This window comes from Rhinopithecus roxellana, chromosome 3 (assembly GCF_007565055.1).
Source record: "Rhinopithecus roxellana isolate Shanxi Qingling chromosome 3, ASM756505v1, whole genome shotgun sequence".
Classification (NCBI taxonomy): Eukaryota; Metazoa; Chordata; class Mammalia; order Primates; family Cercopithecidae; genus Rhinopithecus; species Rhinopithecus roxellana.
The window spans coordinates 185,513,855-185,527,382 of NC_044551.1; the positions used below are offsets into that span (position 1 = coordinate 185,513,855).

Here is a 13,528-nt window from a genome sequence, read left to right on the forward strand (position 1 = left end):
AAGCTGCTTCCACCGACACTCAAAGTGAGCACGTGGTGCGGGGAAAATGGCGCCGATAGACTTGCTTGACCAGGGTTGCCACAAACCCTCAATTTGTAAAAAAAAAAAAAAAAAAAAAAAAAAAGCATCTGTGAAGTGCAGTAAAGCAAAGCACAATAAAGCAAGGTGTTTGTTCCTGTGAAAGCCACAGACAAAGAAAATATTTTCAAGTCTTAGACTGATGTCCAGAATACACAAAGACACAAAGAGCTTTCAAAGTGCAATTGTAAAAAACAAACAAAAAAACACACACAAACAAGCAAGAAACCCAGTTTTTCAAATGGGCAAGAGAGCGGGGCACAATGGGAAGCACGTATAATCTCAGTGCTTTGGGAGGCCAAGCAAGAGGATTGCTTGAGGCCAGGAGTTCAAGACCAGCCTGGGCATCTCTACAAAAATAAATAAAAATACATACATACATACAAAAAATGGGCAAAAGATTTGAACAAACTCCTTACCAAGGTAGATATATAGATATATGGATGCCTCATAAGCACATGGGAAAAAATGCTCAACGTCATTCTACATCAGGCAGCTGCAAATTAAAACCACAATCAGATACTACCACACACCCAGGAGAATGCCTGTCATCAAAAAGACAGACACCACCGAGGGTTGGTGAAGTTGTAGAGAAATTGCAAGTCTCCTCCGTTGCTACTGACAGTTAAATGAGGGTGTAAAGTGCCACCACTCTGGAAGACAGTTTGGCATTTCTTCAAAAGATAAATGTCTATGACCAGAATCCCACTCCCAGTTTCTCACCAGAGAAATGAAAACGCATGCACACGTAAGTGGTTCTGAGATCTGAACTCAGGGCCCAAGAGAACTCCAGGTACCATTCCTCAAAACCCACTAATAATAGACTTGACTTTTATGTAAGAATCAGCTGCATGTCGACAACTTCTTTTTTCATGTTACGCATTTTCGTTTACCCCACAGCAAAGAGACGGCGCCCTGGGCTCATCTGCACAGGGGTAAGTTGCCAGCTTCTGCAGTTGCTTGGTCACTGAAGAATAGCTGTATTCTTTTCTTAACTCAAATGACTGGAAAATAATTCACCTATGATGAGACATTTTGACATCATGGGATGATGCAGTAGAAGATAAAATCTCAAAAACAAAGCTGAGTTTGGTGGCATGCTCCTGTAATCCCATTACTGGGGAGGCTGAAACAGGAGAATTGCTTGAACCTGGGAGGTGGAAGTTGCAGTGAGCCAAGATCATGCCATTGCACTCCAGCCTGGGTGATAGAGCAAGACTATGTCTCAAAATACATAAATACATACATACATACATACATACATACATAAATACGATGGATCATGGGAGTGTGTTGGAGATGCTTGCAGACGTCCAAGGCGAACTGAGTGAGGGAGCCTGCAAGTGGGGCACCAGTGGGAGCACTGAGGACACAGCACAGGATGTGTGGGCAGATCTGGACTCACATCCAGAGGTCAGCTCTGGCAGAGCAGAAGAACTTGGAGAGGAAAGGAGGGCAGAGGCAGCTACCATAGAGCTGTCTCTCTGCACTGAGAGCTGAGCACTCATACACCTAGCAAAGGGTATAAGGCTAAGGGTGCAGGTCCTCGCAGATGTCCTGCGTGCTCCCTCCCAAGAGGCTGTGCAGCGAGAGGGAGGCTGTACAACTTGACCCCTCCCATTCCCATCAGGCTGCAGTGCCCAGTTTTCCTTCTGTGGCCCCAGAGATTCAGAAGGATCCACCTGAAGATGTAGGGTTTGTCTTTCACTCCACTAGGAGAGCCCCATTCTGACCATGGAAGGTCACACCCTGGCCCTTAACTCCAGTGGCCACAGTCACTGAGAGTCTGATGGGGACTGGCCTGCACCCCCAGACCTGGCCTGTGAGCTGCTTCTCTTAGCTGCAAGCTCAGTCCAGGACCTGCCTCTGATCCTGCTGCTGTGATATCCCCCAGAGGCATCCCAGGCCCACCTCTCTCACTCTTTGCAGGAATCCAAAGCTCCTCTTAGCAGAGTGATCAGAAACTAATTGGCACCGTAACCTGCATTTGGACTTTGGCATCAGACAGACCTGGGTTCTAGGCCAGTGTGGAGATGCTGCTGGTTCTATAACCTCGTAAGTTTTTAATCCACTCTGAGCCCCTATTCCTCACAAGGATATGGGGGATGTTAGTATCGCTTCCCAAGAAGGTCATGTGTGAGCTCCTGGAGTTGTGAACGTCACTGTCAGGGTCTGGCTTAGGGATGCCCAGTTAATAGTATGGTGGTTGCCTCTTTCCCCTTGTTTTGGATCCCAGGTGCCCAGAGTCACACTAATCCCAATCCTGGGTGGGTACACCGATTCATCCTTGATCTGACTGACCTGCTTCCTTCACTGACTCTGTATTTTGTTTATTTATGATAATGGAGGAAGCACCAAAAACAAAGCAGAGTCTGACGTCGTCTTTGTCTGCTGTCAGGGCCCCCATTCCAAGTCCTTGCACCCCACTCATGTTCTTCATTCTCTTGCTTTCCTTTAAATTCTGTTCCTTAGATATCTATATAGATATAGATGTATATTCCTAAAGAGTACATACATGCAATACATTGGTAACTTTTTCTTTTTTTTTTTTTTTAACAGAAAGGACGTTGTGTGTATGTAATATCTGGAGTCTTCGGGGAATCACTTTTTTCACTTAATACTGACTTGCCAAGGTCCGTCCATACTGCATGTCACTTTCTTCCGCTTGCTCAAATCTGTTGAACTCTTCTAATGAACTTTTTATTTCAGTTACGTACTTTTCAGCTCCAATTTTTTTGGTTTTTAAAAAATATATAATTTCTATCTCTATTAATAATCTAATTTGCTCATATGTAATTTTTCTATTTTATTTAGTTGTCAGTGACTTCCTTTAGTTAACTGAGAATATTTAAGACAGCAGATTTAATGTCTTTGGCTAGTAATTCAAATGTCTGAGCTTTCACAGACATAGTTTAGGCCAAGTTTTTTTCTCCTGTGAATGACCCATATTATTCTATTTCTTTGTATGTTCTATAATTTTTTTTTTTTTTTTTTTGAGGCGGAGTCTCGCTCTGTCGCCCGGACTGGAGTGCAGTGGCCAGATCTCAGCTCACTGCAAGCTCCGCCTCCCGGGTTTACGCCATTCTCCTGCCTCAGCCTCCCGAGTAGCTGGGACTACAGGCGCCCGCCACCTCGCCCGGGTAGTTTTTGTATTTTTAGTAGAGACGGGGTTTCACCGTGTTAGCCAGGATGGTCTCAATCTCCTGACCTCGTGATCCGCCCGTCTCGGCCTCCCAAAGTGCTGGGATTACAGGCTTGAGCCACCACGCCCGGCCATGTTCTATAATTTTTTGTTAAAAACTGGATATTCTGAGTATCATAATGTGGTAACTCTAAAAATCAAGTGCTTCTATTCCTCTGGGACTGTGGATTTTCTCTAGTTAAAGGCTGGATCCATCAGTTTGTGACTTTTTCAAACTGCTTTTGCAAAATGTGTATTTCTTGTCACTGAAGTTGTTCTTCCTTTATCTATACGACCAGCTAGTGAACCATCAAAGATTTCCTCAATTATCTAGCTACAAACAAGGGGGAAGGTCTGTCTCTTTAAATCTTCCAGTGGATGCTGCTGGAGGAAGCCACTGCTGCCAAGTGGATCAAAACCAAGGCAAGTCTCGTATTGATCCCTCAGGGCACCACCAGACTGACCAAAATGTACCATGTCAAATTTTTTGAGGACAAGGTCCCTGATGCTCACTCTGATATCAGCCAGCTGCTCCAGGAATGTGGGTTGCTGCCCTTATAGCACAGCAAGACTAAGAAATGGAGGTGGTAGCTGGCTCATGTCCAACCACTCACAAAGGACCAGCAGCTTTTCCTTCCTTCCTCCTTCCTTCCTTCCTCCTTCCTTCCTTCCTTCCTTCCTCTTTCTTTTTTCTTTCTTCCTTCCCTCTTCCTTCCTTCCTTTCTTTCTTTCTTTCTTTCTTCTTTTCTTTCTTTCTTTCTTTCTTTCTTTCTTTCTTTCTTTCTTTCTTTCTTTCTCTCTCTCTCTCTCTCTTTCTTCTTTCTTTCTTTCTCTTACTTTCTCTTTCTTTTTTCTTTTCTTTTTTTTTCTTTTGACAGTCTTGCCCTGTCACCCAGGCTGGAATGCAGTGGCGCAATCTCCACTGACTGTAAGCTCCACTTCCTGGGTTCACACCATTCTCTCCTGCCTCAGCCTCCTAAGTAGCTGGGACTACAGGCTCCCACCACCACACCCGGCTAATTTTTGTTTTTTGTTTTTTGGGTTTTCTTTTGTATTTTTAGTAGAGATGGGGTTTCACCATGTTAGCCAGGATGGTCTCGATCTCCTGACCTCGTGATCGGCCCACCTCGGCCTCCCCAAGTGCTGGAATTACAGGCATGAACCACCGCGCCAGGCCCAGCTTCTCCTTTCTTCAAGCATTCTCCCATAGATGCCTGACCAGGTTCCAGAGTTTCCAAATAATCCATTGCAATTGCTCTTTATAGCTCAGTGGTTGTTCCAGTGGAAGGACCAGCCTCTATAGCTTCCTACAATACCATTTTGTCCTTAGGTAAACTACTTCTGCATTTTTATATACAGATTTGAACACAGTTTTACAACACAGTTATCTACATTCTTCCCCACCAACCTCCATTTCACAATCCTCCACCATTTCACCTCTCATACTTTGTCATGCTTTTATTTTCATTTCAAATTAATATTTTATTTTCTCTTTATTCTCAGTAATTTTTGGATTAGCTTGGTGATGCCTTAGCTCTCCTTTGCTTATTGAGTCCTGTCACTTCCTTCTGTATATTTTTTCCTTGCACTTTTCTGTGTCTACCAAGACTACTGCGCCCACTGCAATAATCTGGTGGCAGACACTCCCATTGTTGCCTATGGTTTGGGAAGTTTTGCAGCAGCAGTCACTGCCCTGGCTGCTCAGCCTGCAAGTCCCCCAGCTAATTGTCCCATCAGGAGCCCTGCCCAGCTGAGCATCCACTGCTCCTGACTGGCGATTCCTGGGGGGCTCTTCCAGGTTCTGCAGCACGCTCCTGACGAATGCCTTCTGCACTGGCTTCCATTTGCATTCTTTCCTTCTAGGAGTTATCATTTCTGATCCAACAAAGGTTTCCCTTCTTGCTTTTCTTTGATGTCCTGTCTTTACTCATTTATGGATCCATTTATATCCTGATTATAATTTTTATTTATTTTATTGATTGATTGATTGATTGATTGATTGATTTTTGAGATGGAGTCTTGCTCTGTCGCCCCGGCTGGAGTGCAGGGCACAATCTCGGCTTGCTGCAACCTCTGCCTCCTGGGTTCACGCCATTCTCCTGCCTCAGCCTCCCGAGTAGCTGGGACTATAAGCGATCGCCACTATGCCCGGCTAATTTTTTTATATTCTTTAGTAGAGACGGGGTTTCACTGTGTTAGCCAGGATGGTCTTGATCTCCTGACCTCGTAATCCGCCCGTCTCGGCCTCCCAAAGTGCTGGGATTACAGGCGTGAGCCACCGCGCCCGGCCAATTATAATTTTTAAGGATTGGATCAGAGAAGGGGGACTTTAGCATGTGATAGATAGGCTGTTTTGATTTAGAAGTCTCCTAGTGACTTTTTTGCTTGTGGGTCTTTCAAAAACTTTCAAAGCAAGATTTTGCACATTTCTGGTCTCTAATTCCTGACACATTCAGCATTGCAAGTTAAGATAAGCCCGAACTCCAAACCTTTGCAAAGTCTGGGCAGCAACACGGTCACTTCTCCTGCCACCTGGCCAGCACGCATAAGCCATCAAGTCCTTGGCTGGCTGGGCTGGTGTAGCATCAGGGCAGAGAGCAAAACACCTTACTCAAGATGTGGGTGTGAAAGCACTTCAGGCTCCCTGACAGCCAGAACTCACCACAATCAAGCAAGAGTTGTGAGAAGAAGGTGCCAGGCACGGGATGACCTCTTGTGGGCCCATGTTCTCCCACTTTTCATGCTAGAAATCCAAACTAGCCTCCTTGGCTACCACAAGACCCTCTTATTGATCAGGGAAAGCACTCTTTGTCGCTGTATCAGCACACAGGCAGAAGAAAAAGCAACATTCTTCCAGTAGTGCAGTCTTATCACTATCTTCACAAAAACGAAGGCTCCAAAACTCAGCGAGGTGAAGCGATTGCCCCCGTCACAAGCTCATCTCTAAACTGTACTCTCGTTTACGCATGTTGTCCCACTTCGGCAGTATAACAAACATTCCATCACACGTTCTCTGTTGTTTCTCTTTCTGAACATCGCAAACAGGCTGCAACAAGAACGAAGACAGCCCGTGAAAACCGACAGTGCTGAAAGTGAAGACTGAGATTCAGGTGAGATATGTGGCAGTACGGGTCACGTTGAAATCTACCCAAGTTTGGTTCTCTAGAGAGTGCAATATCTTCTTTAAAAAAATCACCAGTGCAAACTCAAGGGCTAGGATGCTTGTTGTTTCCTTGTCTCTTGATGTCAACAGTAACCCCAGAATGTGAACCACGTGTCCGTCTTTAGAAGTAGTGCACGGCAGACGAGGTATGAAAATATCGATTCATCTTTATTTTCTAGGCAGTAAACAATGTATACGTTGTAGACCGCTCATTTTCATCTTGCTTTAAGTCTAAGAATTATTTTCACCCAGTTGTACTAATCTAAGAACTTTAAATAATGAACACCTGCCATTTAAGACGGTTTTCTGATTAGAAGCCTCTGGCCCTACCTATCCTAGCTTTCTGCTCAAACCTTGAGGACGATCCATAGAACGCAGTGAAATTTAACTGTGAAACAAATGATCATTGACTTCCAGAATCAGGGGGAAAGTTTACTCACTAGAAGGCTAAAGGAATTTGCTATGAGGCTCACACATGAGTTGGCAAACCATCCAGCCATGCTCTGCCATCAGAATAGGAAGCCTGAGCACTTGAAGCCAGAGGAGCATGCGCTCCCTCCACTTCTGTATCCCCTCAGCTAAGAAACACGAGACATGATAGGATCTGAAAATGAGACCTCAACCCGTTCTCTTAGCTGTTACCTGTGCTTCCAAGGCAAAGCAAGCTCCTTTGCACCCTGAACTCTACCATTCAGTACCTGCCTTCTCACAATGCTTCAGAGAGGCACCTCCCAAAAACTAGCTGGACAGGAAAAGGGTATAAACAACACACTGAATCCTCAAAGGCATGATCCATACAAGAAAAGTCCTATGATCGGGGAAAACATGAAGAGCCCTGGGATCCTCAGAGTTCCTGTGCTCCAGGCAGCTTCCACAGCTGGCTGGGTGCCCTGGAGCCTGAGGAAGGTCAAGGTCTCCCAGCAGCACAGCCCTGACCAGCACCCTAGAGGACAAGAGGTCAGGACTGATGGTTCTGTGTATATCCTGTGAAAATGTTGCAGAACTGGGAATAGACATCACCAGGAAAGCCCAGAAAGACAGCAAAACCTAGGAAAATTGTTCTCTAGAAAAACAGTGTTTGAGATGCATAGCACAGGGGCTGAATGAGGCAGGAGTCAAAATCATAATTGGAGACAAGCTGAGATGAGAAGACAAATCCACTGAGATCAAAGGGGAGCTGAATGAGATATGGAAAGATTGCAAGAAACTGACCATGAAATTGCAAAATCAAAATCTTTCAAGGAAACATGAAGTAAATTGGTGCTGTAAAAAACTGTCTCAGTGATATGGAGGACAAACTTAAGAAGCTACAACTTGAGTTCGTGTAAAATGTCTACAGAAACCGCAACTGATTACTACGTGTATTTGGCTTATGATTCTGATGACTGAGCTATGTATGTGGTGATGTCTCAGCCTTCTTCCACTAACAGCAGAAGGTGAAGGAGCTGACATGTGCAGAGATCACATGGAGAGAGGGGAGGGTGAAGGGTGGAGGAGGCTCCAGGCCCTTTTCAACAAGAGCCCAGGGGGTTGGTTAGAGCAAGAACTACTAGAGCTGAACCTCACTCCGTTCAGCGGGAGGGCTTTAATCTCTTTGCAAGGGGTCCACCCCCATGACACAAACACCTCCTGTGAGGCCCCCATCTCCAACACTGGAGATCAAATTTTCAACATAAGGTTTGGAAGGGTCAGATGTCCAAAAAGAGCACGTTCCCATGGCAGAGCTTGATTAGTGATTGAAACAAGATGGTTTCAGTGTGTTTTTATAGAAGTTCAAACTCAGCCAACCACAGCTTGTCTGCTGAAGTTACAGATAATTTCAGGTCACATTATTTATTGTTTGCATGTTCTTTATCATTTGCATTATGTTTGAATGAGGCTAAATCATTTCTGAAGCATCTGGTTTTCCTAGGGTGCTTTTGAAATGATTTAGCCTCATTCAAAAACAATATTCACCACTAGGGTTTTATACAGCAATGTTGGCTGTGATAACGTCTTACAGTGTGTGAATTACTGTAGCCCACATGAAACACTTCTTCCGTATGCCTTCCCCTCTCAAAGTGCCTGTGGGTAGGAGTCAGTCACTCGTATCTCTAGAAAAGGGAGATGGTGGCTAAGAGAGTGGTCTGACTTTTACATAATCCAGAAGGACTTAAGGTAGATTTAAAGATCGTTGAAATACAGACTGATGGCATAAAGGGAAAAGGGAGGGGAAAGAAGAAGGTAGTGATACAAGCCTGAGGTTCTAGTCACGTGGCAAGTCACTTACCAGGATTGGACAATGCTCTGAAAACTGAGGAAGTTAGGGTTGTGTGTGTGTGTGCACGTGCGTTTTCCGCGTCCATGTGAGTGCGAGAAGTTAGGGGGTGTGCGCGCGTGTTTCCGCGTCCATGTGAGTGCGAGAAGTTAGGGGGTGTGCGCGTGCGTGTCCATGTGAGTGCAAGAAGTTAGGGGTGTGTGCGCGTGCGTGTCTATGTCCATGTGAGTGCGAGAAGTTAGGGGTGTGTGCGTGCGTGTCCATGTGAGTGCAAGAAGTTAGGGGGTGTGTGCACGTGCGTGTCTATGTCCATGTGAGTGCGAGAAGTTAGGGGGTGTGTGCGCGTGCGTGTCCATGTGAGTGCAAGAAGTTAGGGGGTGTGTGTGCGTGCGTGTCCATGTGAGTGCGAGAAGTTAGGGGGTGTGTGCGCTGCGTGTCCATGTGAGTGCAAGAAGTTAGGGGGTGTGTGTGCGCGTGCGTGTCTGAGGAAATTAGGGTTGTGTGTGTGCGCGCATGCGTGTCTGTGTCCATGTGAGTGCGAGAAGTGGGGGTGTGTGTGTGCGCGTGCGTGTCTGAGGAAGTTAGGGTTGTGTGTGTGCGCGCATGCGTGTCTGTGTCCATGTGAGTGCGAGAAGTTGGGTGTGTGCGTGTCCGTGTCCATATGAGTGCGAGTGTAAGTATTCTTAAAGGCATCAATGAACCGAGGCGACATAAGGAATTTTCAGGCCGGGGTTGAAGGCACAGAGGAACCCAGAGAGAAACCCAGTGGGGAGTGCAGCTGGCCTTTGCCCCGAGGGCGTTTGGGAAACTGGTGAACTTCATTTTCAGCTTTACAAGAGGCAAAAAGAGAAGATCAAGCTGAGAGCACAGCCAGAATGGCAAGCCAATCAGTAATCTCTTAAAGTTGGCACCCCCAGATGGCGGTACCCTCATTGCAGTGGCAAAGTGGAAGTAACTCACTTCTCCACCCGCAAAGGAATCAGGAGTGATCAGTCATCTCGAGCCCTGGAGCTGAAAGAAAAAGAGAAAAAACACTGCCGAGTATTTGGAGCAAAGGTTGTCCCTAACTGTGTGCGATGGGTGACCGAAGCTCCCAAGCTGAGAGTTTAACGTAGACTGATTCTGCACTGATCATTCCCAGGGGCCAAGCATCATTCCTTCGGAGTAACAAACCTTCATCCTAAGGCTCAAAGATTTCTCACAAATAAAACTACAAAGCAGACGAGCAACTCTTAATGAAAAGTAACTCACCACACGTAAAAACAAAGCACTGTGAGTGAGAAGCAACAGAAACCATAGTAGAAACAGACACACAGTACTTCAGATATTGAATTTGGCCGACCCGACCAAAACATAAAGAAAACACAAACTCAAAAATATCTGGAGAGAACAGAAAACTATTTTTTAAATTACCAAGCAGATGTGGAAAAATACCAAATAAAACTAATACAAATGAGAAATATCACTGATTTTTTTTTTTTTTTTTTTTTTTTTTTTTTTTTTTTTGAGACGGAGTCTCGCTCTGTCACCCAGGCTGGAGCGCAGTGGCCGCATCTCAGCTCACTGCAAGCTCCGCCCCCCAGGTTTACGCCATTCTCCTGCCTCAGCCTCCCCAGTAGCTGGGACTACAGGCGCCCGCCACCTCGCCCGGCTAGTTTTTTGTATTTTTTAGTAGAGACGGGGTTTCACCATGTTAGCCAGGATGGTCTCGATCTCCTGACTTCGTGATCCGCCCATCTCGGCCTCCCAAAGTGCTGGGATTACAGGCTTGAGCCACCGCGCCCGGCCACACTGATTTTTTTTTTAACTTGATGGATGGATTTGACAACAAATTAGACACAATTGAAAAGTGAATTAGAGAACTAGAATCTAGAGCTGAACAAATTACTGAAATAGACACAAAGTGACAGAAATGCGAAATGCCAAAACATTAATGAGAATACAGTTTGAAGACTGTGTTATGTTTAGTTAGAGTCCCAGAAAGAGAAAAGAGAGAAAATTGGGAAGAGGTCGTATTTAAGGAGATTTGGCTGAGAATTTGCCAACATTGTTAGAAGACACCAACTCACAGATTTATAAAGCGCAGTGAATCCAAGAAGGTTAAATAAAATTCTAGATACAACATAATTCAATTGATAAATGCAAACAAAGAAATATATATATAATATATATGTATATATATATTTTTTAGACAGTCTCTCTCTCTCTCTCTCTCTCTCTCTCTCTCTCTCTCTCTCTCTCTCTCTCTCTCTCTCTCTCTCATCTCTCTCTCTCTCTCTCAATATATATATATTGAGCTCTGTCGCCCAGGCTGAAGTGCAGTGGTGTGATCTCGGCTCACTGCAAGCTCCACCTTCCGGGTTCACGCCATTCTCCCTCAGCCTCCCGAGTAACTGGGACTACAGGTGCCCGCCACCACGCCTGGCTAATTTTTTGTATTTTTAGTAGAGACGGGATTTCACTGTGTTAGCCAGATCTCCTGGTGTCAATCTCCTGACCTTGTGATCCACCTGCCTCAGCCTCCCAAAGTGCTGGGATTACAGGCGTGAGCCACCGCACCAGGCCAAAGGAAATGTTTTTAAAATATGTAGTGATAAAAGATGGGTTGTCTTTCAAAAAGGTATTTTCCCAAGAAGAACAAATAGAAAATGGCCTATGTCAGTGGTGCGCTCATCTCTAAGCTTTCTGGAAGGATGGGGAGGGCAGGAGCCTTGCTCAGGAGGACTCTCACTAGACCCAGCTGGGAGTGGGGCTAAGCCAAGGTGATGATCCTCCCAGAAACCAGCCCTGCCTCTCCAGGGAAGAGGGTGGGATAAAAGCCACTGGTGGGTTTCCATCACAAGTAGAGCTGAGCTCCCTCCCTGGTGGCTGCTCAAAGAGTGACTTTGTTTTGTCCTGCAGAAGCTGAGGTGCCCCTGTGATCCAGGTCTTCCACCCTGAAACCCCACCCCTGCATCAAGGTCCTGCCTGGAGAGTCTACCTTGCAAAGCTTCCTGCTCCTGCACATGCCACAGGCCAGCAACCAGAGCCCATCATCTCAGAGGCCCCTGTATGTCCTTCGAAGGAACCAGGACCCTCAGAGCCCAGCATCCATCCTTGTCGTCATCATCACAACCAAAGAAGAGCAAGCCTGGCAGGCGGGGTTACATCTCCAGGATGATGGGCTGCCAGCAACTGCACAGGATACGGCCACCTGCTTAACTGTGCTGTCCAGCCAGCCAGCCAGCTGCAGGGCCTCTTGCTGCTCAAGAAGAGCTGATGGGCCGGGGACATTGGATCACACGTGTGGGCACAGTACTGAGAAATGGGAGCACAGTGCTGAGAAATGGGAGCACAGTCCTAGGAAATGGGAGCACACAGTACTGCGAAATGGGAGCTCAGTGCTGAGAAATGGGAGCACAGTAGTGAGAAATGGGAGCACAGTCCTAGGAAATGGGAGCACACAGTACAGGGAAATGGGAGCACAGTGCTGCAAAATGGGAGCACACAGTATTGGGAAATGGGAGCACACAGTACTGGGAAACTGGACCACACAGTATTGGGAAATGGGAGCACAGTACTGGGAAATGGGAGCACAGTACTGGGAAATGGGAGCACACAGTACTGGGAAATGGGAGCGCAGAGTACTGGGAAATGGGAGCACACAGTACTGGGAAATGGGAGTGCAGAGTACTGGGAAATGGGAGCAGAGTACTGGGAAATGGGAGCACAGTACTGGGAAATGGGAGCACACAGTATTGGGCAATGGGAGCACAGTACTGGGCAATGGGAGCATAGTACTGGGAAATGGAGCACAGTACTGAGAAATGGGAGCACAGTACTGGGAAATGGGAGCATAGTACTGGGAAATGGAGCACACAGTACTGGGAAATGGGAGCACACTGTACTGAGAAATGGGAGCACCGTACTGGGAAATGGGAGCACACAGTACTGGGAAATGGGAGTATAGTACTGGGAAATGGGAGCACAGTATTGGGCAATGGGAGCACAGTACTGGGAAATGGGAGCACAGTACTGGGAAACAGGAGCACACAGTACTGAGAGATGGAGCACAGTACTGAGAAATGGGAGCACAGTGCTGGGAAACCCCATACCTGGATTCTGAGTTCTTCAGCCTAGCCCAGACTTCTTATCTTAGTAGACAACAAGAGTCAAGAGAAGACCAGAGAACCACAGTCATCATCTGTATTTTAATGAACTCTGCATTTTAGTCTGTAGTTGTATTTAAAAGATAATCAGTTTTCTAAATATATCTATAAGTTACTACGTGCATTGGGCTGTTTTGTGTTTTTATAAAGAAATACCTGAGGCTGGGTAATTTATTTAAAAAAAAAAAAAACAGATTTAACTGGCTCACAACTCTGCAGGCTGTACAGGAAGCACGGTGCTGGTATCTGCTTGGCTTCTGGTGAGGCCTCAGGAAGCTTCTGTCATGGCAGGAGGTGGGGTGGGAACCAACACGTCATGTAGTGAGAGCAGGAGCAAGAGAGAGTGGTGGGGTTGGCGGGGGTGCCATACATTTTTAAATGACCAGATCTCAAGTGAACTACCAGAGCAAGAACTCACTCATCACCAAGGGGATGGCACTAAACTATTTATGAGGAACCTGCTCCCATGATTCAAACACCTCCCACCAGGCCCCACCTCCAGCACTGGGGATTACATCTCAACGTGGGACTTGGAGGGGACAAACATCCAAGCTATATCATTCCACCCCTGGTCCCTCAAATCTCATGTCCAACTCACCTTGCAACATGCAATCATCCCTTCCCAATAGTCCCTGAAAGTCTAAACTCATTCCAGGATCAACTCAATCAAAATGCCAAATCTAAAGGCTCCTCTGGAGATG

The 13,528-nt window shown here is 46.2% G+C and overlaps 1 protein-coding gene and 1 long non-coding RNA gene across 2 annotated transcripts; both read left to right on the forward strand.

Moving 5' to 3' along the window:
* The first annotated feature begins 2,024 nt into the window (after positions 1–2,024).
* On the forward strand, positions 2,025–3,673 carry LOC115896516. Its single transcript, XR_004056412.1, has 3 exons — positions 2,025–2,133; positions 2,638–2,711; positions 3,559–3,673. It is a non-coding gene; the product is annotated as an uncharacterized LOC115896516 (long non-coding RNA).
* Positions 3,674–6,303: 2,630 nt separating this feature from the next.
* Positions 6,304–12,855, forward strand: LOC115896515. Its single transcript, XM_030927689.1, has 6 exons — positions 6,304–6,369; positions 11,581–11,964; positions 12,193–12,413; positions 12,457–12,512; positions 12,580–12,627; positions 12,666–12,855. Exons 2-6 carry the CDS (start codon positions 11,685–11,687, stop codon positions 12,718–12,720), a joined length of 660 nt encoding a protein of 219 aa, XP_030783549.1. The 5' UTR covers positions 6,304–6,369; positions 11,581–11,684; the 3' UTR covers positions 12,721–12,855.
* The last annotated feature ends 673 nt before the right edge of the window (positions 12,856–13,528 follow it).

Bases quoted from the DNA above. Each gene is read 5' to 3' on its own strand.
- LOC115896515 (XM_030927689.1), top strand. From the start codon at position 11,685: ATGCCACAGGCCAGCAACCAGAGCCCATCATCTCAGAGGCCCCTGTAT. The intron at 11,965-12,192 runs GTGGGCACAGTA...GGGAGCACACAG, and splicing joins GGGGACATTGGATCACACGT to TACTGGGAAACTGGACCACA. The intron at 12,513-12,579 runs GCATAGTACTGG...GAGAAATGGGAG, and splicing joins CACAGTACTGGGAAATGGGA to CACCGTACTGGGAAATGGGA.